Below are 26,182 nucleotides of genomic sequence, written 5' to 3'. Positions count from 1 at the left end.
TACTTGTAAGGAAACTTTTTTTTCTGGATATGACAAAGGGGGCATCCTGAAAGTGGGAAATTCCCTACTTTGGGAACTGAAGGCAAGGAGTTGAAAATGCCTTATCTGAGGGAAGAAGGTTCCTTATTTCCAGCCTATTGTGCTCTAGGCCTGTGAATTAGGTTTAAGCTGTATATGTCTGCCTACTTACTACAATGTATTTGTTTTCTTTATTGATATTCCTTCCTTTTCTCAGTAAATAAGAGATCCGGGATGTGGGTGTCTTGGCGCAAAATAAGAGATCAGGGATGATAGGTCTCCTGGGGAGACCTGGTTCCAGTGCACTTCCCCCATGTAGCCTCTTGCACCCCTTGAAAAATTGTGGAAAGAAGTGTGGTTCAGGTCAAGGGCTTTAGTTGGGGGAGATGACTTGGGTAATTGCACCTCAACTTCGTAGTAGCTGAACTGTGTTCTGCTCGCACTAGGAGCTGCTGTGTATCAAGTTAGTATATCTTTGTGACTGTCTCCTAATTAGCTAACTTCTAAGCACTGTGAATTTTAGTTACTAAATGTTTATGGTGTTTTTAGGGTTCTGATGACTGTCTTGTAAAAATCTGGGCAACAGATGATGGAAGGTTGCTTGCTACATTAAGAGGACATGCAGCTGAAATATCAGACATGGCTGTTAATTATGAGAATACCATGATTGCTGCAGGGAGCTGTGACAAGATGATTAGAGTGTGGTGTCTCCGAACATGTGCTCCTTTGGCTGTTTTGCAAGGTCACAGTGCATCCATAACATCATTACAGGTAATCTATTTTCTTCAATAGAACAGTCTAGCAAGGAAATTGTATTGTTTGAAAAGTGTGAGGACTGTTTTTAAGCTAAATGGTTTGTGCTAGGGGGTTCCCAAACTGTGTGTTGCAACACCCTGAGGTGTCACCAGTCACCCCTTGGGGGTGTCACAGGAAGCCCGCTGCCCAGCAGTGAGACCACGGCACAAACAATAATAGTGGCAGGAGGCTTGGCACGCCAGGCAGAACTGCTGTGTGCAAAAACAGTGCACTTGAAACAGCTCCCCGGCCCACCCTGGCCTCCTTACAACTATTTTTTAGGCTCCACTCAGCCTTACAGCCTGGAAGTAAGTGGCCAGTGACACCATCGTGTGATACATTCCTCATCATTACCATTTACTTTTGGGTTCCATCACTGGGGAAGGGTGTCACCAGCTGGGAAACCTTGGAAAATGCTGGTTTATTCTGTAGAATGCTGTAGCTGTGTTTGTCAGGTGCAAGGCAGGTTCATCGTGAAGACAATCCATCTTACCAAGTAGATATCAAAACTTAGCCTTAAACAGTAGCATGTACAAGTTGTTTCTTACATGAATTATTTGACCTTCTTATATTTAAAGTTGTGTAGGTTTAAAATATAGGAACAAGGAAGAATGTTTTATTCTGACATGAGAGTGAGAGAGAACCTGTACCTATAGTGAAGAATTTTCTGAGCATGTTCTTGTAAAGGTCCAGCCTATTTATACACGGATTTTTTATAAAGGGACTTGACTCAACGTGAATGGCCCCTGCAAATGAGAAAGAATGTGCTGATCCCTGGAGAAGGGGAAAAATGCATCCCTTTAAAATCAGTTTTAGAAACTGAACAGTCCTTTAACAACAGCCTCCTTAATGAGAGAGGGGGGGCAGCAGGCTAACAATCCATCAATCCTTCTTGCTCCTTTGGATCCCTCCCTTCCCCCAGCATGAAAGAAAGGTGATCATTTTGCATTGGTGAAGGGAGTGACTAAGTGAAGTGCTGATGGATTGTCTTCTTAATGACTCTTACCTTAGAGTAAAATGGTCAGCAGGGCTGTTTTTCAGTCACTGGAGCAAAGAAACTTTGTTTTTTAAATTGATTTGCTATAGTGCGTTTTTTTAATCCACATGAGTGCTTGGAACCCACGGGAATAATTAGTCTCAACCTGTGTTTTGTGTGTGACTGTTTAAATAAATCTTTATAGCAGGGATAATTATGATAGAAATTTGAATTTATACCATTCGAATTATTTGCTTCCATTGCTTGCCAAAATTTAACACATCTAAAAATCACTTTGTTTTGCAGTTTTCTCCACTGTGCAGCGGCTCAAAGAGATACCTGTCTTCCACTGGGGCAGATGGCACAATATGTTTTTGGTTGTGGGATGCTGGCACCCTTAAAATAAAGTTAGTTATTCTTTCTTACATAGTCTTATGTATACACATGAAAAAATTTAGTAATTTAGAAACTTGGCCGTTCTAAGGTGGCTTTTAGAATTTGGGGACATTTTTGCTATTGTTTCTCATTTACTTGGATTTTTCAGCACAGGTGAGCATTGCTTAGCAATGTTCTGACCAACAATGGACTACATGTATGACGGTCCAGCATTGGTGTATGAGTTTACTCTTGTTTATTAACTGGTTACCTTTGTATTGGTGATGGAGACCCTGGGGGGGGGGCAGGCAAATCTGAGGCCTCTTCCAGAGTTGCAGTGGCTGTAATCCAGGCTCTAGTGGCCTCCACAGACCTCTGCAGAAAGTCACTTTAGGTCAAATTAATTTCCCTCTTATCACATAGTTTGGATCCAAAGATCTTCTAACATCTAGCTTTTTTTTCTTTCTGTAATGGAATTGAGATTTTTGCATTCTGTAGAAAATGTGGTCATTTTTCAAAACTGAATGAACAATACAGTTGAGCCTATTTAACCGTGGATTTTCCATCTGTTGATCTGGCTCAACGCGGGTCCCCTGAACCCATGTTGAGCCAGACTTGGCCCAACCTGAACCCTCCAAAGGCGTTGTGCTCTGGTTGCCTCCAGATAGTTTTCTGAAATCCAGAGGCCCCTCACCTCTGCCTGTGGCCTTTGCAGGCTTCAGAATGGCACGTGAAAAATGCATCTTCTGGTTTCCTGAGGGAATCCTGAAGTGGCGGTTTTTGCCCTTATAAGGCATTCTGAGGCCTAGGGAAGCCTCAGAGTGTGTTATAATAGCAGAAAATTCCACTTCTGGTTTCCCTTGGAAAACCGGAAGTCACTTTTTTCACGCTTTGGGGCCATTCTGAAACCTGCAGAGTCCATGGGTGGATACGCACAACCTCTGTGGGCTTCAGAAAAACTTTTCGAGCCTTCAGAGTGTTTAAAGGTGCAGAAACCCCAGATTTCATTATCTACAGTTTTCAGCATCCGGGGGTGGGGGCAAGGCACCACCTGTGTTACTCTAATCCAGCGATTTTCAACCTTTTTCATCTCATGGCACACTGATAAGGAACTAAAATTGTCAAGGCACACCATCAATATTTTGACTATTGGCAAGGCACACCATTCTGCTGGTAGGGGGCCCAAATTTCCCAATTGCCCTCCTAATAAGTGACCCTCCCTGAAGTCCCAAGGCACACCTGCAGACCATCTAAGGCACACCAGTGTGCCACAGCACGGTGGTTGAAAATGGCTGCTCTAATCTTTCTGTAGTTTAGGTTTTTAGCCAAAAAGGTTTTTGGCTTGTACAGATAGATTCAATTAATGTGCCCAGATAGTAGCATGAACCTTTTTGTTTCATTGAATCTTAGTTTTGAGGTATTAAGTAGTTTGATTGCTTTTGTGCATTTAGCTGTTTTTTCCTTTATTTTTTCCTTGCAGTCCAAGGCCAACAAAGTTTACAGAACGTCCAAGACCTGGAGTCCAAATGATCTGCTCTTCCTTTAGTGCTGGTAAAGTATCTCTTCTTCTTTTCAAATATTAGTGATATGGTTGGAATATAATGAAAAACAGTATTCTTATGTGAAAGGTATTTACATAGTTTGATAACATCATTCTAACTGGGTTAGATATTTGCTCATAAGCAAATAATTTTTTGAAGGAGGCTCTCTCAAGGAGAGAAGTGGTACCGAAATGCAGTACTTGCAATTTTTATTCCAGGGGCACATTTTTATAAATTATAATTGCTTTAAAAGTGAACTAGGTGGGTGGTATAGTGTCAGCAGAAGCAGCCACATGCATGTAAAGGTGTTAGAGAATGTTTTACTATTTTGCTGATTTTGAGGTTTTTTGTTTTTGGTTTTTTTTGTTTACAAAAATGAGAAGTGCACAAAGTGGTGTTTTATTATCACCAAAAAACCTCACTTCTACCTAAGAATTATCCCTAAACATTTCTAGAATAGCATCATAGTTTTGGAGAACTGTCAAAGTTATTGCTTTTTTTTGGTTAACATTCTTAATCATGTTTGGCACAGGAAGAATATTGGAACAAATATTGGCAAATTGAGGTGTAAAACTCTCAAATGGTTAAGCTGAAGAATATTGGGATGACACTTGTGATGTTCTTGTTTTTCTTAGGTGGAATGTTTCTGGCCACTGGAAGTACAGATCACATCATTAGGGTTTATTTCTTTGGATCAGGTCAGCCAGAGAAGATATCAGAGTTGGAGTTTCATACTGTAAATACCTCCTCAAAATTGCTTAGCTCTTTGTTTGAAATGCATTGACATTTTGTAGTCATGTTGTTAATTTTTATCTTATTTACACAGGACAAAGTGGACAGCATTCAGTTCTCTAACACCAGTAATCGGTAAGCAAGTGAACTGTTTGTGTAATTTGTTTTTGCCAACTTCATTTGCAAAAGGCATGCACTTATGCTTTTGTCAATGCCCAGCATCTCAAGAATGTCTATAGTGAAATACAGCTAAATAGCATATTTTTGGCTTGATAAAATTTGCTCAGCAAGAGACTCACTTTGTCTGAGACAAAATAATCCTGTTGTAGTATGCTACAGGAGAATTCTTTGAAAGGTTAGCCTAATTTCATATTAATAACTCACGTAAATATTAGACGCTGTCAGTAAAGGAGAGTTTAGTCTGTATGTGAGAAAAACAAGTCACCATTACTTTGTATTCCTTAAACATCTTTGGAGCTAGAAAGAAGAGGTATTTTTACATTATGACAGGTACTAGGAAGAAGATCTTTTATAGCAAACATAAGTAAAAATTTTCACTAGCCCTAACTATTCATTGCTGTGTTTTCACTTGCACTGGATTGAAAGGAATCTCCATATGGGGAAACGCATGTGTATTCCCCATATGGATGTATAGTACGAAGTGAAACTTTTCTGATATGCTGGTATTACAGCTGCTGCAGGTGTTGACTGTCAAATATTGTGAATGCAGAACCTTCTCCCCCCCCAAAAAAATCCACTTATCATTCACTTTCTGTCAAAGCATAGTTTGGATAGCATTACATAGAAGGAATTTAACATCTGTGCATGAAAAAGTGATATATGAAAAGCATGAATTATATACCACTACATAGTAGTAATTCCACTGAACGCGCCGTTCGAATTTAACAAATCTACCTCTTTTAAATCAAAGGAAGCTCCTTGTCTTTCTGCAGCAGTTTCATTCTTTTTCATTTTTTCATAATTTTATTCTTCTACAGCCTTACACTTAGCTGTTCCCTGCCTGTATGTGCATTCTTCCAGCAATTTTAGCTAGCAATTTTTTCCCCAATACCTCTGCAACTGTCTCTTTTTCCATGCTCTAATCTGCTTCATGTATAATCTTATAATATTTAATAAGAAAAACTCTTGAGGATGTGGTATACTTCAGATGGTAAATGGGAGCTTTTGCTATGAACTGTGTCACAGCTCTTTGTGTATATCATATAGACACTATCTAAAACTGGAAGTTCAAGGTTCAAGAAATCATACTTTTAAGTGCTACAGTCTATTACTAGATACCATTTTGTGATCCTGAGTGTAACCTGTGGTGAAAACATATCTTCTGTGAAAGACTCTGCAAGGTATTGATTGTTCCTTCTTTATTAGGTTTGTCAGTGGAAGTCGTGATGGTACAGCACGCATTTGGATGTTCAAGAGAAGGGAATGGAAGAGCATTTTGTTAGATATGGCTACTCGTCCTGCAGGGTAAGTCATTTTTCTGTGATTTGCCTACACACATTTTGTATTACTTCTTTATAAATTATTTGGGAATAATTTTGTAGAGATTAATTAAATAGCATTTATTGAAATTTTGAATCAAAACAGCTGCTCTGTTTTTCTGTGAATTCCTTCAATGCCTTTTAATTGAATATCCTTGGGGCTGATGTAGATCTAAGACCAACAACTTCTTTATCATGGTTTTAAAAGTTAGGGAGCAGACAGTGAAGCTGTAAGTTCCATCTTTTTCTGTGGAGGGCAGATCATGAAATTTTGTTGTCTGCTTCTGTTGTCCTAATCATTAAGAGGTCACCAGCATTACTTCTGCGCTGGCACTTTGTGATGGTGAAAAAGCATTAAGGAATGGTGCTGAAATTGAAGAACAGTCAAAAGTTGACACAGCAAAATTGTCCTTATTCAGCATGCATGGGGGTTCCTAATTATCCAAATAACAGTACAATCCTATCCACGCTTTCCTGGGAGTAAGCCCCATTGGCTTTAATGGGACTTTTTAGTAGACATGCATAGGATTGGGCTCCTGAGCAGCTCCAATCCTGAGCTGCCTGGTGCCCAGGGCTACAGTAGTGCCGAAAATGGCCTCTGTGTTGGACCAGCAGCCTGAAATGGAGGCTCCCCCCTCTCCCGGAATGCCTCCTCCCTGCTCTCCGCCTGCCTCTGCTGCCCCTGAATGCCTCCTCACCCCACCTACCTCTCTGCCGCTCAGTAGTCCGCGTGACCGCAGAGTGGTGGAGCAGCAGCGGTCCACTTGCGCTAGCCCAGTGCCAACTGGCACTGGACCGATGCTGAGGGCTGCAGACATACCTTGTGGCACATTTGCGATAATACATGCCAGCAGTAACCCGGCACACACTGATTAGGATTGGGCCCTAAATCATTTAACAAAATTTTCACAGGATTTGCAAGCCCTTATCCTGAACAGGGCCACACTTATCCCCTGCTCCCCTAGTCATGAGATGTTCCACTTATTCCTCACAAGAAGGAAGGAATCTCATGACAAAGGAAGTGGAACATCTCTATTTCTAGAGGATCCTTGTGAAGAAGGAGGTTGAAGCAGCACCACAAAAGGAGCCCTATCAAGTAAGTGAGGGAGGGGCCAGGGGAGGGGCTTACTTAACCAAGGCTTCACTAAGCTCACACTAGTGTTTAGCTGACATTTCCTTCTGCCTGGAGGTGGGTAACAATTCTAGTTAATCCAGTTCGTAACTTAACCAATTGGCAAACAATGCAACTTTTGCCATAGAGTGAGCTGGTATAGCATTGTGGCAGAGTTGCAAATGGGCACTTTCCTGGTTCAGATCGTGCCTTTGCCACAAGCTTGCTAGGGCTGCCATTCTGTCCACACTTATGAGTAAGCCCCATTTAATTGGTCTTACTTTTAAGTAGACATGCATAGGATTGGGTGGTTCTCAATAAGCCACTTGCAATTAACTTCCACTTTGTATGGGAACAAGAATATTTAGAGGGTTGTAAGGATTACATCAAGATTATATATATGAAATGATGATTATAATAAATTGTTTCTTGATTATGGTAGAATAACATCTTGTAGAAATGGACAACTCCTCCCATCCTCTTTTACGAAGCAGCATTTCTGTTGACTTTTGAAACCCCCACTTGGAAGAAGAGCTCATCTGTTTCCTTCTTCCATTGTGGTAATTGAGTTTCTTCTGCTCTCACCAATGCAAACTTACCCTGAGTCTTGATTTTCTTCACCTTCTGTTCATTTGTATTAGTTAGTTGGTAGAGGATTCAGCTTGATTATCAGACATTGGAACAAATGTTTTTCTCAAAACCAAGTGAGGGAGGCACTTGGTTTTCTCACTTGGTTTTCTCAAAACCAAGTTTGGACCTCTTCAGTCTAGAAAAGAGGCGCCTGAGGGAGAACATGATTGAGACATACAAAATCATGCAGGTGATGGACAAAGTGGATAGAGAGATGCCCTTTTTCCCTCTCACATAACACCAGAACCAGGGGACATCCACAAAAGTTTAGTGTTGGGAGAGTTAGGACGGACAGAAGAAAATATTTCTTTACCCAGCGTGTAATTAGTTTGTGGAACTGTTTGCCACAAGAAGTGGTGATGGCATCTTGCCTGGATGCCTTTAAGAGGAGATTAGACAAATTTCTGGAGGAAAAGTTCATTACCGGTTACAAGTCATAGTAGGTATGTGCAAGCTCAGAGGCAGGCTACCTCTGATTGCCAGATGCAGGGAGGGCACCAGGACGCATGTTGTGTCTGTTATCTTGTGTGCTCCCTGGGGCATTTGGTGGGTCACTGTGAGATACAGGAAGCTGGACTAGATGGGTCTTTGGCCTGATCCAGCGGGCCTTTTCTTATGTTCTTATGTTCAAGTTTCAAAAGATTAGAGAAGGTGTCTGACCAGCTGCAAATTGTGGTTCTGTGTGGCTACCAGGCCTCAGTTGCAGGTTTTTCAGAGTATTGCCACAGGCAGGGGCATTCCTTTCTACCAACCCAGTAAAACCACTTCAGGCAGCAAGTCCTTTCTGAGCAATGACCCACCTCCTCAAACCACTTCAGGCATTATGAACTTGAACAGAAATATAGTTTGAGTCTCATTGTACTCCTGGGTTCCTTTCCCAGCACTCATATGTGAATGGCAAAAAAATGGCACTATAGCAAATCAATTTAAAAACAAAGTGCTGTTGCTCAGGTGATTTAAAAACAGCCTTGCTGACCTTTGTGATGTTAAGATAGAGTCATTAAGAAGACAATCCAACAATCAGTCTCTCTCCAGGCACTTAGAAAGGATTATTTTTGCCCCATTTCTGTTCAGGGGGAAGGGAGGAGGTTACTTGGATTGATGGATTGTTAGCTGGCTGCCCTCTCTCTAACTATTGTAAAGGAGGACAGTTTTCCTTTAATTTAAAAGGCCCTTATCATGTTGAGATAAAAATTTCTGCAACAGTAAGAAAAGCATTTTAAAGGGGTGAATTCTTCCCCTTCTCCAGGGGTCAGCACATTCCTTCTCATTTGCAGTGGTCATTTGTTTTGAGTCAAATCTGTGTATAAAAAAATCAGTGTATAACAAGGTTGGACCTGTATATGAAAACTAATATTGCATTGCCCCTCAGGGATCTGTGGCTAGTGTTTCTATAGTTTAAGGCTGCATGATTTAGTTTATGACCACCAGCAAAACTTGTTTTGGCAGATGCAAACTTCCTTCTATGGAGGAGATTTTAATTCTTGAAGAATTTGAAGTCTTTCCTTAGAAGGCTGAGTTTCTTACTTTAGGCTTGAGAGACATGGAAAAGAAGTTGCCAAGGCAGGTGACCTCTCAGTGCAATAACCAGGTCAAGTAACAGATTCTTTGAGCTCCAACTCCATTTTCTTTGGAAGTATGAGGGCTATTCTGAATGTAAGTACTGCTTGGCTATTAAAAAAACAAGACTTAAGGAAAACATTTTAATACTACTCAGAAGTTAAATACCCTGGTCACACTACTTCTCCATGCAATCTCCATCTGAACTGAGGCTATTGTCATGTCTTGTGGAACAAACTTCATTATCCCCTCCATGAAGTGAAGAATGTTCCTGCCAGGGTGTTAGCCAACTGGTAACCTGTTCTGCAGGTCTTCTGTGTCTTGCAGAAGAAGCAGCCCAATGTGGGCTTTCCTCCCCTTTGTTCCTAATCACTATCTGCCTCCCAGGTGATTATCATCCTTTAAGTCTGTTCCTTTAAGGTCCCAGAACTGTTTGAACTGCAGTTGTCCTAAGGAGGTTACTGCTCAAACAGCCCTAACAGCACACTGCCCAAACAAACAGTGTCTGTTTGCTTGTCTGTTTGGCTGCTGTGTTCTGAGACCTTGAAGGAAGGACCTTAAAGGATGACAATTGCCTGAGAAGCAGGAGAGGAATGCCGACATCAGTCTGCTTCTTCTGCATGACAGTGCATGCATGAACACAGCAACCTGCAGCAACCAGTTTTCCTTAGTCTTGCCTTTTAAGTTATTCTTCCCTCCCCCTTTCCCTTAGCATTAGGCAGGGTAGGATGTGAGTTGGGAGAATGAAAAAAAAAGGAATGATAGTCCTGATAGAACTAGAATTGGAAGTTCTGAGCCTGTGTTGAAGTCTTCCTGTCAGAGGAGACAAGTCTGTCAACAGAAAAGGAGGTGCCGCCCAAAGGTGAGAAAGTGGCAAGGCAAGATTGAAGACCACAAATTGGAGTCAGCTGGAAGACAAGCTTGTGGTCACAGCACAAGAGTGCAAAGCATGTTTTGATGCTTTATCCCAAAAGGCTGCTCCTACCCCTTTTTCGTCCAGCCATTTGAACTGCAGCATGGATACAAGACCAGGGAACTTGTCTTATGTCATAATGGTGGCCATATGGGGTGGAGACTCAACAAAAGGAAGGAAATATCCAGTATACTGGAGTGTGACCTGGTAAGAGAACAATATGCTAAGGGCCACAAAGGAGCATAGTCTTCATCCCGGCCACTAGATGAACTGCTACCTCCAGAACTATGCAACTGGTTAAGGAGGGCAGTGGCTTATAAATTGCAGTGGACCCTGCATCAGTTGACAAGGTCTGAGGGATGTTTTAGGGGGTACTCAATCAGAATTGCATGCCAGCCTCAACTGTGGCTGTGCTTTGGGTGATCCCCTCTGGCTCTCTTGTTCCAGGTCGGATTGAAGGGTCAGTGTGTCTTGATCCAAATAAACAGTGCAAGAGTCAAAGCCCATGTAAATAATCAAAGCCACATGTTCTTATTTTCTGATGGAGAAGATTAACTTGATCTTTGATTGGGCAGAAGTGCAGATCCACTCCTTGGTGGAAAAATAGCATCAAAGGACTTTTCAGTGCCAGAGCAGATTGGCTCAGCATCAGGACCTGGACCAGAAAGAATGGAGTTTTAGCAAATATGCTTTTCTCTGTGTTGAGAACAGGTTTAATCTCCTGAAATTGGTTCTGCTCACCTCTTTAACTAGTAAGAAATTGGTCTGTTTTTCAGCAAAGAAGTGGAGAAGATTGACCCTGTGTCATCATGCAGAGCTGCCAGACTTCTGAAAGCATATTTACCTACAACTGTTTTGGCCAGGGTAATAAGGAAAGTCAAAAAGCAAAACTTTATGCTGGGAGCACTTTGTTGGCTGTTAAGTCATGGTTTCAGCCTTCTCAGTTGATTCAGTTGGCAGGTGCTCCTCCTCATTGTCTTCCTGTCAGTGAACCATGCTAGCTCAAGGATCACCGTCTCATCTAGATTTGAGGTGATTGAGACTTACCACACAGCAGTTGAGCAGGCAGTCCTGAGTCAACAGGATTAGAGGTCTTGGACACACTAATGGTGAAATTGGAAAGATGCCACCAGGCATAGTTAGTGGCGAATTAGTCTGCTAAGTAGTGTCCTCTAGGTCCTCCAGAACAATTTAGATTTGGGCCTGTAACCACAATATGCTTAAGCAACAAGTGGTGATCATTTCCACAGAGGAAATTTACCTGTGTGCAGGTAAATGGCATCATTTGTCTGTGTACCAACACATTCTTCATTTCCTAAGAGTGGCCTGTGCTTCGTAGATACCCAGTGTGGGATCCTCATATGGTTCTGAAAACTGGCACCATTTGAGCCTTTGAGATAAGTTTTTCAAGTTACTTTCTTGGAAGGTGCTGTTTTTCATAGTAAGCACCTCTGCTAAGGAAGTAACAGGGTGGTCCTCTATGCCACTCTGACCTTTTCTTCTGAAAATGAACTTGTTTTTCCTTTGTTTCTAGAAATTAGTGATCCTTTCGTTCTTTTCAAAGCTCAGCTGTTAGAAGGAGAAGGGGTGGCAAATATTTGCTGCAAGAACATCAGAAACATACTTAAATCCCTTTGATTGTTGGACTGAACGATCCTGTCTTTCCATCCTCATTCTTTAGGAAAGAGAGCATCAAAGTTTGCTCTGGGGAGATGAATCCAAGCATGCATTTTTTCACCTGTGAGGCATCTGGATTCAGTGAGCCCTTAGGCATCACAACATGCTTAACTTGCAGGCACTCCTGATATGCAGGGCTACTTCTTAGTATTTTGTTGTTCCTTTGTCTAGCATTACATACTGAGTCTGTCCTCAGAGGCAACTTTTGGTAAAAGTGCTTCAACAGGATGTGGAGTCTTGTGTAGATTAAAGTAGAAATTCTCCCTGGCATGGTACCACAGAATATTCTGTTCATGGATACTGTCCTCCAGTGTAGGAGAATAGAACATTGGAGCTTGTCCGATATGTTTCTTTTTGATGGAGGAACACAGAGTATTTGAACCAGCCAATTGTTGCTGTCTTGTTGTTTTTCATTCTAGTAGGGTGGAGAGGGCTCCACGGGATAGTGTTGAGTGTCATCTGAGTGGGGTTGGGGAGTGTGTGTTTGGTTCTTATCCTCTGGCTTCTACTTTGTTCTGGTTCTCTTTTCTGCTAAAGTCATAGCTGAGTGTTGATTTTGGTAGCTGAAGGATGTCTGAAACTGTGAATATGGGTAGTATGGCTCTGTCTTTAGAGCCTGTGGAAGGAACAGCCCATTCACAAATACTTTCCATTCCATTGTAGAGAAGAAACTTGTTGGGTAAGTCTCAGTGTTCTTAATTTTAGGGTTTTATGTCACCAAAGGGAATTTGTCACTTTCTGTAGGAGGAGTGACCACCTAAGGGCGCAATCTTAACCCCTTATGTCAGTACTTGCATAGCGGTGCCAGTGGGTCATGTGCTGCATCCTGCAGTTGGATGTCACTCACGGAGGCCTCCTCAAAGTAAGTGAATGTTTGTTCCCTTACCTCAGAGCTGCATTGCCCTTATGTCAGTGCTGGAAAGCACTGACATAAGGGGTTAGCATTGCACCCTAAGTTGCATTTAATATCATTGGTATCCTGACTGATATATAGAGCAGCTGTCTTGATTACTCGTCTTTTATCAGACATTTCCAAATTGACACCTTAAAGGTTGGATAAGAACTTTGCTGATTGAAGGCTCTTATACCCAATAGTATAGTCTTTGAGTATTGTGGCACTGAGCTTTGCATCCATACTATCACAGTACAGCATTGTTTTAGGGCTTCTGCATCTTTTTAAAGATTGTTTCTCTGTTCCAGAAGTGCTTACAGTCTTTTCTTTTACTTTGCTATGCAAACCCTTCTGTGAACTTTTTTTGTTGAAAAGCAGTATATAAATATTTTTTAATAATAACCCTATTTCCTCCTAATGTTGTCCTCTTGTGACTGATAAATTTGACATTACCATGTTAATTCATGGAAAGGATAATATCCTGACCCAGCCAGGTAAGGACTGGCACTTTTTGCATGAGAGAAAATTGAGTGGTTTGCCTGTAGTTGGAGTAATTAGAACTTGGGGTTGACCATCTTTTCTGTCCTCCTTTCTTCTCTGATTGAATACCCAGTGTTTCTAAGTTCAGAGTTATCATTGCATAATTGTCTGCTGTGAGTGTTTTCAAAACTGAAAATAATCTAATTACCACTGGAGGTACTGAAAGCCTCTGGAAATCCAGCTTCTTAGGTGGGAGAAGTCACACAATTCTACAGGATGTTGTCCTTTTTGCAACAAGAGAGAAGCCTAATGGGTAAGACTAACAATTCTTTTGCTATAGCTGTTTGGTTGGAAAGGCTTTATCTGCTCTAGTAATTGGACAGGGAATGTTACTCAGCATCATAGTTTCAGAATACATTGATAGTCCCGGTACTTTATTCCTTTCAGGGAGAAATAAATTCTGACAGTTTTAAGTTGCTCAGGTCTTTTACAAATATTTGTGTTTTCAGAGTACACTCCAAGTTCTTTACAGTTTTTGAATAATGTCCTTATATTCTGATTTTTGTTCATTAATTGTAGTCAAACACTACAAGGAGTAGAAGACAAAATCACAAAATTAAAAGTGACTATGGTGGCATGGGACCGTCATGACAATTCTGTTATTACTGCAGTAAATAACATGACTTTGAAAGTTTGGAATTCTTTCACTGGGCAACTTATTCATGTCCTTATGGTAAGAAAATATGTAATGGTAATCTTTTTGCAAGGCTGATCAATAATATGTCTTCCTATATAGTCTTCAATTACAGACAACACAATTTTTTTCAACCAGTACTGGGTTGGATCTTGAGAAGAGATGCCTCTGCCTGTTTGTGGCAGACTTCTGTCTTGTTTACAAGATACTCAGTAAAGACCTTCTGGAAGGGATGTGGTGTGAGGAGAATGGAGTGGGGGATTTCCCTAGTGGAAACTTCCATGTATACATCTTTGGATCCAAAGCATGGTATTTCATTGCAGATAGTTACTTCATAATGGAAGATGTACCAGAACCAATTTTTTGTGATGATGGGTGGGGTAGAGAGAATCATGTTTTCCTGGAACATCCAGATAGCATTGTTTGTTGAATTGTTCAGGGTTGTTTGTAGTTTTGTATGTTGTAGAATCAATGCCTACCTTAAATATATTAGAGTGTATACCAGTAATATATTGGAGATATAGTTGAGGATCCAGGATTGTTGGAATTTAGGGTGCAATCTTAACCAAATTTCCAGCACTGGCATAGCTGTGCCAGTGGGGCATGTGCTGTATCCTGCAGTTGGGGGGCAGTCACAGAGGCCTCCTCAAGGTAAGGCAGTGTTTCTTCTTTTACCTCAGAGTTGCATTGTCCTTACCTTGGTGCTGGAAACTTGGGTTAGGATTTCGCCCTTATTTACTTAATTTCATGAAATAGCTCCCACAATTGAAGGAACAAGCCACTTGCTAAACTGAGAAGGGCCTTGTCAGTTTGGCACTTGGAACTGATGCAAGCAAAACAGCAAAGGTTTGTCTGGGATGCCCTTGGTTCTTCACTGTTCTTTATCCCTTTTTTTGGTTCTTGGTGATAGTTAGAGTATGTTAAAATGAGCGAATAATTAACCCTTATTTATTAAAAAAAATCTATTTCAGGGGCATGAGGATGAAGTATTTGTACTTGAGACACACCCCTTTGATCCTAGAGTTCTCTTCTCTGCTGGCCATGATGGAAATGTCATTGTCTGGGATTTGGCAAGGGGCGTCAAAATCCGGTCTTACTTCAATATGGTAAATATTTTAGTTATGTGTCTTAAAAACAGATTACTACAAGATTACTTGCCTTTGGTAATGCAACTCAGTTTGGTAGAATTGTGTGGCATGTGTAACTGTATACATAAGTGCACATTAGTGCAAAATCATTCATATATTTTTGTAGTTTTTAACTTGTTGATCTTCAGAAATTGCCTTGTTACGTGGAAACAATTCTTATTCACAATAGGTAAATTACTTTTTACATGAGAATTGGAATGACTTGACTCCTTTTTTCCTTTTTGGTAACTGTTCTATACAGATGATTGGTATATAGTTGCTGCTTTGAATGTGATACTAAAGGGAATTCTGCTGGAATGAATGCTATTCATTTTTTAATTCTATTGTGAAATCTAAGAGCATTGGAGATTTACTGAAGTATTATAATTGAATTTGTTTTCCTAGAGTCTATTTGGATAGTATTCTGCTGTCTACTAATTCAGAGCAAATGGGTTGTTCTTGTAAACAGTAAATCAAGTGAGAGGTTAAAGTTTGTAATACTTGTGGTTATTCCTTATCTTATGCTTCTTCAATGAATCCCTTGCATTTTTCAAATTGTCTCTTGTCGAAGGTAGTGCTATATAAAGGGAATAGGTAAACCCCAACAAATTGCCTCTTATATTTTTATCATAGCGTGCTTTCCGTTAGTAAGGTTTTTTGGGGAAGTGGGGAGAAGGAAATGGCCTTCGTTATTATGTAAATATAATAGGTAGCTGTACAGCTTGTGGGAACCTGAATTTAGAAATAAGATATTCCACAATGCATTTTTTTCCCCAACATCTCCAGGACTCCCATCACAACTTTAAGACTGGCAGCCTATGAGCACTTAGAATAAGTCTCTTGGACTTAACCTTCAAGTGAATAGGAGCAATTTGTAGATACTTCCTTAAGCAAAAAGTACTACACTTGGTGCTTAGATGATTTTCCTAAGTAAAGAATTCTTTTTAGATGTTGACTTTAGTGTGTGGGGGGGGGAGAGAGGGGGAGAGAGATTAGAAAATTTATAGATAAGCATCTAAGACAGTGGTACTCAAACTGGTGGGTTGCAACCCCCAGCTCGTGTTAAAGTCCCCCAGTCCCTTTAAGGGACGGGGGAAGGGGAGAGGCAGTGATGTGAGATGCAGGATCGCATTGCTAACAGGTGTAATACTTATACTCATGGAAGTGCTTACACTCATGGAGAGCTGCTGCAAGCTACAGGGAGCCCCATGCAGCCCTCCACAGGGTTCTCTGAGGCTTAGAATTGTTCTGAACATTCTAAGCCTTGGGGGACCCTGGGAAGGGCTGCTACTGCTTTTTGCAGCAGCCCTCCATGAGTATAAGCACCCCTGTTAGCAACGCGATCCTGTGGATTGCTTTACTGCCTTTGCCCCCTCCCCCTCGAAGTCTTACCTTGGGAACAAAACACCCCAGAAGTTTAAGAACCACTGGTCTAAGGCAGTGGTTCTCACACATTTAGCATCGGGACCTACTTTTTAGTATAAGAATCACTCGGGACCCACCAAGAGTGATGTCATCAAGCAGAAACATTTTTAACAAACCTATGCTGCAAACCTACCCACACTTACCCAGGAGTCAGTCCCATTGACTATCATTGTTAAAAACATATACATAGTAGCCTGTTAAAAGTACAGAGCTGTAACATTTCCCCAAATACAGTCACATACCGTGGTAGCATCAAGTCTACGATATTAAAAATAAAATATTGAAATGAATGGGGACCCACCTGAAATTGGCTTGCAACCCACCTAGTGGGTCCCGACTCACAGTTTGAGAAACACTGGTCTAAGGTATATGACCACTGGGCGTAACGCTAGCAGCTGCTGTCAGGTATAGGGAAGAAGTTAGTTATTAAAGAGTTTTCTTCATGGGTTACCTCACTGGGGTATTCAGATAAGAATGTGATGGACAGTGAGAGTGCCTTCCATGTCATCTGCTTTAGGATATAAACCACAGTGCATCTCTAAACTTAGAGCAGTTCTACCTGGCTTGGCTTTCTAGGAAGTAGGTTTTGTTCAAGAGACTTAACTTAGTAAAATGCTTTAGATTAAGGAGATAGGTGTATGGTTGTTAGAGACAAAGGGAGCTTCGAGAACAGCCTTGTGTTAATGGGCTCAAGTAAAATTTAACACTGTTCTCTCCCTTCTCTGTGTGTTTGAATAAACAGACACCAGAACTGATATTTCCAACTTGTTGATTTCCATTTTGTAACATTTCCATCTGAATGGAAGTGAAAATAGGAGGGAAAAATGGAATATAAACCATTTATATAAATAACCTATATAGCTGCACCATAAAATGTAGTCTGTCACCTGTAATCTTAACACAACATCTTGTTGCTGATGTAATATGACAAGACCATGAAAGGCAAACATTTAAAAAGCCCAGCACTTTCATTGTACTTTAGTGCAGGGGTGCTCAAAGTTTTTGGCAAGAGAGCCACATCATCTCTCTGATACTATGTCGGGGACGGGAAAAGGAAGAATTGATTTACATTTCAAATTTGAAGAAATTTGCATAAATGAATATATTAGAGACGGAAAATGAATGAATGAATTCAAGCCAGTTTATGATTCCATTCACACTAATGGTGGTGGGAGGGGGGAGATCTTCATGCCAGTTTGTGGTCTCATTCATACATCCAAATGGGAGGGGATCTTCCACACATACACCCACCTGCTCGCCTGCCCCCTCGCCCTCCCTCCTTCCCTCCCTCGTTTGCTTGGGCAGTATGTGCTCCTGCCTGGCTGCCCACTCGCCCACTTTGCTGCCTGCCTGGCCGCCCAGCTGCATGCCAACTGTCTGCCCGCCCGCCCACCTAACTGCCCTTCCTCGCTAGTTAGGGCGGCATGTGCTGCTGCCTACCTGCCTTCCTGGTCGGCCGGCCAACCAGCCCTCCCTTCCTCGGATCCCTAGGAGGCATGTGCTGCTGGCTGGGCTGGGCTTGGGCTGGGCTCCCCTCCCCTCCTGCATTTGGGATCTCTCTCACTCTCCTGACTCAGGTTGCAGGAGGGGAGCCCAGCCCAGCCCAGCCCATGGGCAAGGCAGGGAGAGACCATCCGGCAAGTGCGCAGGGTCTTTTATAGTGGGAAGTAATGCGAGACCTGCAAGTCTCGCGAGACCTGCAAGTCTCACGTTACCTTCCCATTATGAAATGCCCTGCGTGCCTGCTGGGCTAGTCTTTCCTTTGCTGCCACTGAGCTCAGCAGCAGCGAGGGAAAGCAAGGTGCGGAGGTCAAGCGGCGGGCCAACGTGGGCTGGGGTGAGGGCTGAGTGCCCATTGGAGATGGGGGGACCCCCTGCGGTCCGGATGGGGACCCGCAGCGGGCCACAAGTGGCCTGCAGGCCAGAGTTTGGGCACCCCTGCTTTAGTGTACTATACTGAATAAAAGTAAAACAAAAAATCAGTTTTTACCTTTCTTTTACAGCAGGGAGAGAGAAAACATATTTTGGATTGTATTGAGTTACACTGGTTTGTTAAGGGCCCTAAATTAAGTTGCATATTTATGCAAGAATCTTTGCAGATGTCTGTGCATGTGTGTCAAAAGTGATACACGGCAGGATTTTCAGTTATGGCTGAAGCTCCTCAGACTGCATCAGCTTTTGCTTGAGAAAAGAATCTTCCCATCTTAAGGATCAACTTTTGGTGGAGCGTGAGGGACTTCAGTGGAAAAGGAGCTTTTGTGCCCAAGTTAGAAGTTCATATGTGCTGTCTTGGATCTCAGTTTGTGTATTTTCTACATGAAACCTTAGATGGAGTTACCTTTTCCTGGGCAGAGAAGTAGATTGTAGTATGTTTCTATAATGTATATTTCTGGGTAGTTTGGATCTGCCATTTTTATCAACATTAAGGCTTTCATTGTAAGGCAGGAACCTTTGAAAGAACTTAAATAGATTAAAAAGTTTGACTAGCCATTATTGCAACTACTTATCCTTTTAAGCAGTATATTGAGTTCTTTTAGGATAGCATAGTACATAGAGAGTCTTGTCCTTGTCTCATAGTGTGCTGTTTAAAAGTAGGGTCCATTTAAATAAATTAAATTTTCTGTCAAATGACGTGTTTTGAATTGGGATATTGCTAAGACTTTTTATTTGCTCAATCAGAAGAACATATAATTTATTTTAAAACTCTAGTTATCTAGAATTATTTATTATTTTGAAGAGCATGGAGTTAGAGCCGGGGTGGTGTAGTGACTTGGGAGGTGGAGCCTCAGGGAGCCCTGCAGGAAGATCCAGGTTCAAATCCCCCTCAGCCATGAACCTTTCTGGGTGACCTTGGGCCAGTCACTTTCTCTCAGCCTCACTTTCCTCACAGGGTTGTTGTGAGGGCAAAAGGAAGGGATCAGCTGTGCGCACCGCCCTGAGATCTTTGGAGGAAGGGCAGTATAAAAATGTGAAAATAAATAAACCAGCATCTGTTCTGTTACATTGTATAACTCTCTTGTAAAGACATGTAACCTCTGTATCTCATCTTCCTGGAATGAGAGAAGGCCATTTTTCATTTCATGTTTCCTACATTTTAAAGTTCGGTCAATTGGATTGTTGAAGGAATTCCCCCTCCACCTGGTCTGCATTTCTTTTCATAGCCTTGCCATAGTTAAAGAAAGGGGTTTTTATTTTAAAGAAAAGAAAAAGTGCTACTGAAATCATTTTGCAACTAGGAATATTGGTAGAGTACTGAGGACATGAAAGTTCAGAGTGGTGATTGGTCACCTGTGCTTGATTGACAGGTTACAGGGAAAAACAAAAACCCATTTGTTCTGGATTAATGGAAGTGGAAACAGAAAATGAGTTATCAGGTAAAATTCTTTTTAAAATATTTGCAGTTCTTTAGGTGAGTTGCAAGCAACCAGATATCGTGTGTTTGGGTTGAATTGGATAAGTAACTACTGTATCTCCAGTAATCCATATGGCTTATCTAATTTTAGTAACAAACGTTGCGTAAGTGTTAGGAGTACAGAGTTCAGTTACACTTTACCTAAAAAGTCAAGTGCCGATTAGTGTTAGTAACTAAAATCTCTGTGTAGCTTTTGATCTAGAGAAAACCAGAAAGCAACTAAATGAAATTCTCGAATATGTTTGATTTGTGGTATATTATTTTTTCCTGCAGCTTCTTAGTGTGGAACTATGTTAACAGCCTGATCCTAAACGCATTTACTTAGGAATAAGTTCCACTGAGTTCAATGATAACTTCCTCTCAGTAGGCATTAGGATTGCTTAATACACATATCAAAAATGCAGTATCAAAATGCAGTGGAACGAGACATACAGTATTCCTTAACACGAATCTAATAATTGCTGCCTCAGTGTTTGATAAATGTATGTCTTTTCTTAAATTCTGAGGATATATGAGGTTAATTTATAGATGGTATATCTGACTTTACTTACAAGTTATCAGAAGGAATATCATGCTGAATTTAACTCCCCTCTAACAGCATACTTTTTTTATAGGTTTGTCATGGTTATGTGCTTGAAACTTTATCTTTCAGCTATATGTTGGAAGTTTTTAGTAGTCTTGTTAATTTGTGTGCTAATGTATTTCAGATCGAAGGACAAGGACACGGTGCAGTTTTTGACTGCAAGTGCTCTCCTGATGGCCAGCATTTTGCATGCACAGATTCTCACGGTCATCTTCTGATCTTTGGCTTTGGCTCTAGCAGCAAATATGACAAGGTATTGTTTAGAAAAAGCCTCAATTTGTTTTGTAGCAGCTGTGAACCTACGACTTTAATGATTGTATGACTTTCCAGTATAAGTTACTATCCAAATTAATATCAGATGTTGGTTTTTCCAATTTTGTAGCTAAAAATAGTAAAGGAACTATTTTTGCAGCTTATTGCTACTTTGACTTTTCTCAGATTGTTCATTACAGTATGTAAGGAAAAAGAAAACTAAAATGATAAGTTGCTTAAAAACACCCCCCCCCCCATATAACCTATGGTGAATATAATTTAGTTGTACGACTGCTGTTACTCCTAATTTTACTCTTTATTCTAAGTTTTCTGATGTAGTTTTGCCTAGAATCTCATGATACACCTTTAATCATGATTTCAAAGATTTAGCTGATCACTCAAGAAGCCAGTTCTTTAAATAAGAATTCATATGAGAACTGGACTTAACAGCATTTTTCACTTATTTTTCTCTGATCGCCTTTGGTGATGGTCACAGGTTTTCATTGCCTGACCTGATACTTGACTTTAGACTTGGTTTTTTTTTTTGTATATCATTTATTTATTTTGAACAGGGGTGCCCAAACCCCGGCCCGGGGGCCACTTGCAGCCCTCAGGGGCTCCCAATATGGCCCGCAGGGAGTCCCCAGTCTCCAATGAGCCTCTGGCCCTCAAAGACTTGCTGGAGCCTGTGCTGGCCCGACACAACTGTTCTCAGTGTGAAGACAACTGTTTGGCCTCTCACCTGAGCTGTGGGACAAGGGCTCTCTTGACTACTTGCTGTTTCACATCTTTGATGCGGCATTGGCAGCGAAGGAGAGGCTGGCCTTGCTTTGTGTAAGGCCTTTTATAGGCTTTGAGCTACTGCAAGACCTTCATTCACTCATATAAGTTCCATTGCTAATATATTCATTTATGTAAATTTATTTAAATTTGAAATGTAAATTAATTCTTTTTTTCCCCGACCCAGTGTCATAGAGATGATGTGGCTCTCCTGCCAAAATGTTTGAACACTCCTGATTTAGAAGGTTCTGTACCGACTTCCCCTAGGCTACAAGGCTGGTGCTCAAGGTGGTTTATAACCAGATTTAAAACATACGTAAAAACAATACTTAAAACCACAATGGCCTAAAAATAGCAGATTAAAATATAAAACATCAAATAGCAGATATAAAAGAATTAAGTAGCCCCCTCATTATCCCCAACTGCCAAAACTTCCCCCTACACACCACCAAAAGCCATTTGAAATAACATTTTCGAGCCCATTGGAATGTGTTAAAGGAGGGGGCTGAACATAATTCACCTGGAAGAATTCCACATTTGGGAAGGCACCACCGAAAAGGTCTTCCTCTCACTACTTCCTGCATTGCTTCAGTCAAGGGAGGCACTCAGAGGAGAGCCCTCCCTTAGGGGACAAGCTGGTCTGTATGGGGAAAGTTAGTCTTTAAGTTACTGTGGCCCCAGACAATTAAGCTAAAATATTAGTAGCACAGTATCTACTGAGAACTAAGTCCCATTGAGTTCAGTGGGGTTTATACTTTGGAAAGTGCATATGGGCTTGGAGCCTATAAGAATGAAGTAAAAAAAAAAAAAAAAGAGAGACATCTGATTTCTTCTCATATGTTTTAAGATGAACTTGTTCATGCTGATGTGCATGCTATTGACTGTAACTGTGGGAATGTGGGCAAATTATTGCCATTCATAGGATACTGCCACTCTTTCCCTGCCAGACCACCTTATGGCAGACTTTTTCACTTTGTTTTCAGTGGTTCCCAGCCTGTGGTCTGGGGACTACAGGTGGTCTGTGAGTCCCTCAGAAATGGTCTGTGAGGTCTCAGGAAAAAAAGATGATCGCCTTTGAACACTTCCAGTGTCTTTCCAAGTGAGAACTCCTCCATGAACCACTGAAGAGTCAGCTGTGGCTGTAGGTAGTCCATTCTCTTCCCTCTCTGGTGGTCCATGCTTGCTGATGTGCCAGTTGCAGGAGAGTTTATTCACTACCCTTTCTTCTAGTCTGTGGTGGAGCATTCACTCAGCGAGATGCTTCCCCATGGACCACAAAAGATGGCGGAGAATGGACCCCCTTCCCTACAGCTGGCATTTCCAGTGTCTTGTTGAGTGCTACCCCATGGGCTACTAAATTGAATTGTATTTTTTGTGTGATGGGGATGGAGGGGGTTGCATGTGGTCCACAACAACGCCAGTGTTTGCCTCAGTGGTCTGTGGGCTCCTGAAGGTTGGGAACTGCTGGTTTACATGGAACTGTGCTGTCTGCTGGAGTTTTCCTCAAAGTCCTAGTAACTGTGATTGCAGATGTCACATTGCCTCAACTGTATACCCATTCATATCTAGATGACATAAGCAGAAGAGCGTGGAATTGGTTGGAGAGATATATGAAGTTTACAGAAGCCTCTCTGTGGGACTGTGGTTGTGGTCATTTAGGCCAAAGTCAATTTGTTTCTTTCTAGAGGATTGCAATGTTATGGGATAATCCTAAACACATGTCTGAAGGGAAGATTTTCACCCCGAGGAATTACATTGACTAGGTTGCAGATAATGATGTACTGCCTTAAGTTGCCACAGATTGTGTGGACCCCTAGCATTGGTGTTCTCAAGCTATAAACCATTTGTCTGGTACTGTGGTTCTCAAATGTTTTGAACTCTGGAGCCCTTTACATTCCTAAAAAGGGGCCTTGGGAAGCCCCAAGCTCCAAGGAGCACAAACTGAGAAATGTTGGCCCTAGTGTAGTGGTTCTCAAACTCCCCAGGAACCTCGCAGGGATCCCCAACATGCAGAGACAGGCAAAATAACGATCACGACGCACTCCCAGTTTGTGATTGCCAACCAAAGTGGGGCTGGCAGGGGCTGGCATAGAGCTCCCCGCACCCCTGGGAGACTGCTGCAGGCTATGGTAAGTCCAACCAAACCCCTGCACCCCTTCAAAGCGATGTGATCCTGGTGATAGCACTGCTGCCTGTCCCGCCTCCCCACCCTTTAAGGGGGCAGAGGCCAGGGCTCCAGCTGTTCCTGGAAGTATCAAGGCAGTTTGGAATCATCAACCGAGGATCTGCTTGCCTCACCAGGGGATACAGACACCCGAACTTCTTTCCCAGAAGTGGAGACCACAAGAAATTAATGTGCTACTCTGGTCAGGGGACTTTCTACACATCTTATCACAGTTGCCCTTGCTTTTCCCTTTTTATAACATGTAGAGTGAAAGGTTATAGTGAAAGGTTGGGGGAGGGGGGTAGAAAGACATCTTTAAAAGTTTCCTTACTTGTGTATTTCACGTGTGTATTTCAAAGGTCTGAAGCTTCTAAGTAAACCACAACATGGAGATATTTTTATTCATTCACATAGAAGGGTTGCTATCTTTTAGGCCAGTCGTTTTCAAACTTGTTAGCACCAGGACCCACTTTTTTAGTATTAGCAGTCTGTGGGGACCCGCTGGAAGTGACATCATTAACCTGGAAGTGATGTCATGACTGGAAGCGAGTAACATTATCAAGCAGGAAATTTTTTAGCACTCCCCCATATGACAAAATCAAATCAAATAAAGTAAATTAAACGTTTACAATAAGTGAACATACTTATTTAAAATAAAGAAGAGCCTTCCTAACCCTCCCAAGCAGTTGCTGATCTGTTTTTTAAAAAATTCTCAAACATCCCAATCTTGTCTACACTTACTGCGGGAGTAAGCCCCAGAGGGGAGTAAGGCCCTTTTGACTAAATGCCTTGTTAACAAATCATTGTTAAAAGCATATACATAGTAGCGTGTTAATAGTACAGATATGTAACATTTCCCCAAATGCAGTCACATATCATGGTAGCATCAAGTATAAAATACACATTGAAATGAATGGGGACCTGCCTGATACTGGCTCATGACCCATCTAGTGGGTCCCATCCCACAGTTTGAGAAACACCATAGACCATCAAGTCTCTGGTCAAAAGCAAGGTATGTGGACTGGCACCTGGACTCACCCCCACACATTCAGTGTACAGAATCTGTAGCCAGATGAAGCTGGTTTTAGGAGAAGGCTCTTTCAGAGTGTTGTGGAACTCTTGAGTTCAGGCAACCTTCTCCCTTTCATGGTGTTTGTGCACTGCTTTCTTATGTCCAGTGTTGGCCAAGTGGAAGGGCCACAAGTAAGGGAAATTTGCTTACATATGAATTCTCCTTTTACTTGTTTGTCAGTTGTCCTGACAATTAACTTGGTGTGTTTTTGTGTTGTCGTCCTTGTTTTTGGAAAGGTTGGGGTCCTCTTTTTCCAGCATGTTACAAGAATAAGGCTACTGTGAATCACTGCTATTTTAGTGATAACTCTTTAGTGATAACAAATGACTCTGAAGGAAGTGGAAGATGCCTCATAGTTTAGTCCTCCAGAAGAAACTGTCTTAAGCAAAAACATCTCTTCTCACTCCTGCTTCCTGGTGTAAAGCGATGCAGTTTTAACCAAGTTCCTAGTCCACTCTCTGGTGAATAACTAGGAGAATTCACAGGTTGTCGACCCTCCATTCTTTGTGTACATCAAACTCAATGTGTACAGAGATTTCACCAGACTTCAGTATAAATACAGGACTATATATACATCGTGAATAATCTTTGTGGACGTGGGGAGTTTGTTCATAGAAATGAACTGGGTGACTTACTGTGCCCCAAATGTCATGTGTGAGTGGCAAAATACGTTTACAATCAGTATTTTAGAAATGGAATGCCCCATAAAAGATTACACTCTGTAACACTAGATTTATCCAAAGTAACTAATACTCTGCTTTTGTACAGTCATGAATACAGATTCAAGTTTCCATTTGATCCATGAGTATTTGTTAGAATGAAAGCTTCACTCTTTAGACGTCTTGATTATGAATACAAAATATGTTGAGATAGTGGGCAACTATTTCTGTCTTTTAAAACATTGAATTTTATGCTTAAAGTTTAGTCATGTCATTTGACATGCTTGCTTTTTTTTTTTTTTGTAAATTGCATGTGCTGGACATGCAAGGGGGAGAATCCAGATCATTACAAAACATGGGAGCTTTAACCATATCCCCTGCTGTGTTCCCAGTCCAGATTGACACACCCATCCATGGCAAGTGCGAACTAGAGGAGTCGTTCAAGGAGAAGACTTTTAGCAATATCTGACAACATTTTTGTGTAATTGTTTGAGTGGTAGTCTGACAACTGTTTATGATATTCATATTGATTGGTGGTGTTGTCTCTAATTTGATTTTATTTGCAGATAGCAGACCAAATGTTCTTTCATAGTGATTATCGACCTCTCATCCGTGATGCCAACAACTTTGTGTTGGATGAACAGACACAACAAGCGCCACACCTCATGCCGCCTCCATTTTTGGTTGATGTAGATGGTAACCCACATCCATCAAGATACCAGAGATTAGTTCCAGGACGTGAAAATTGTAGAGAGGAGCAACTTATTCCTCAGATGGGGGTAACTTCCTCAGGTATTGACAGTCTGTGGGACTTC

The 26,182-nt window shown here is 41.5% G+C and overlaps 1 protein-coding gene across 4 annotated transcripts in view; it reads left to right on the top strand.

The window, feature by feature from the left end:
- The window catches only part of PHIP (pleckstrin homology domain interacting protein), a 97,577-nt gene that overhangs the window by 23,014 nt on the left and 48,381 nt on the right, over window positions 1-26,182 (top strand). For all 4 annotated transcript variants that reach the window (XM_066612457.1, XM_066612458.1, XM_066612456.1 and 1 more), the window contains exons 8-17: window positions 568-789; window positions 2,096-2,196; window positions 3,645-3,715; window positions 4,341-4,441; window positions 4,532-4,572; window positions 5,824-5,922; window positions 13,779-13,932; window positions 14,865-14,999; window positions 20,565-20,693; window positions 25,934-26,159. In XM_066612457.1, the coding sequence (XP_066468554.1) occupies window positions 568-789; window positions 2,096-2,196; window positions 3,645-3,715; window positions 4,341-4,441; window positions 4,532-4,572; window positions 5,824-5,922; window positions 13,779-13,932; window positions 14,865-14,999; window positions 20,565-20,693; window positions 25,934-26,159 (1,279 nt within the window). The remainder of the gene's footprint in view (window positions 1-567; window positions 790-2,095; window positions 2,197-3,644; window positions 3,716-4,340; window positions 4,442-4,531; window positions 4,573-5,823; window positions 5,923-13,778; window positions 13,933-14,864; window positions 15,000-20,564; window positions 20,694-25,933; window positions 26,160-26,182) is intronic.

The sequence above is a fragment of the Tiliqua scincoides genome, chromosome 1 (genome assembly GCF_035046505.1).
Source record: "Tiliqua scincoides isolate rTilSci1 chromosome 1, rTilSci1.hap2, whole genome shotgun sequence".
In the NCBI taxonomy this organism is placed as follows: Eukaryota; Metazoa; Chordata; class Lepidosauria; order Squamata; family Scincidae; genus Tiliqua; species Tiliqua scincoides.
The sequence above is the reverse complement of the archived record's forward strand: the minus strand, read 5'-3'. Positions and strand labels throughout refer to the sequence as shown.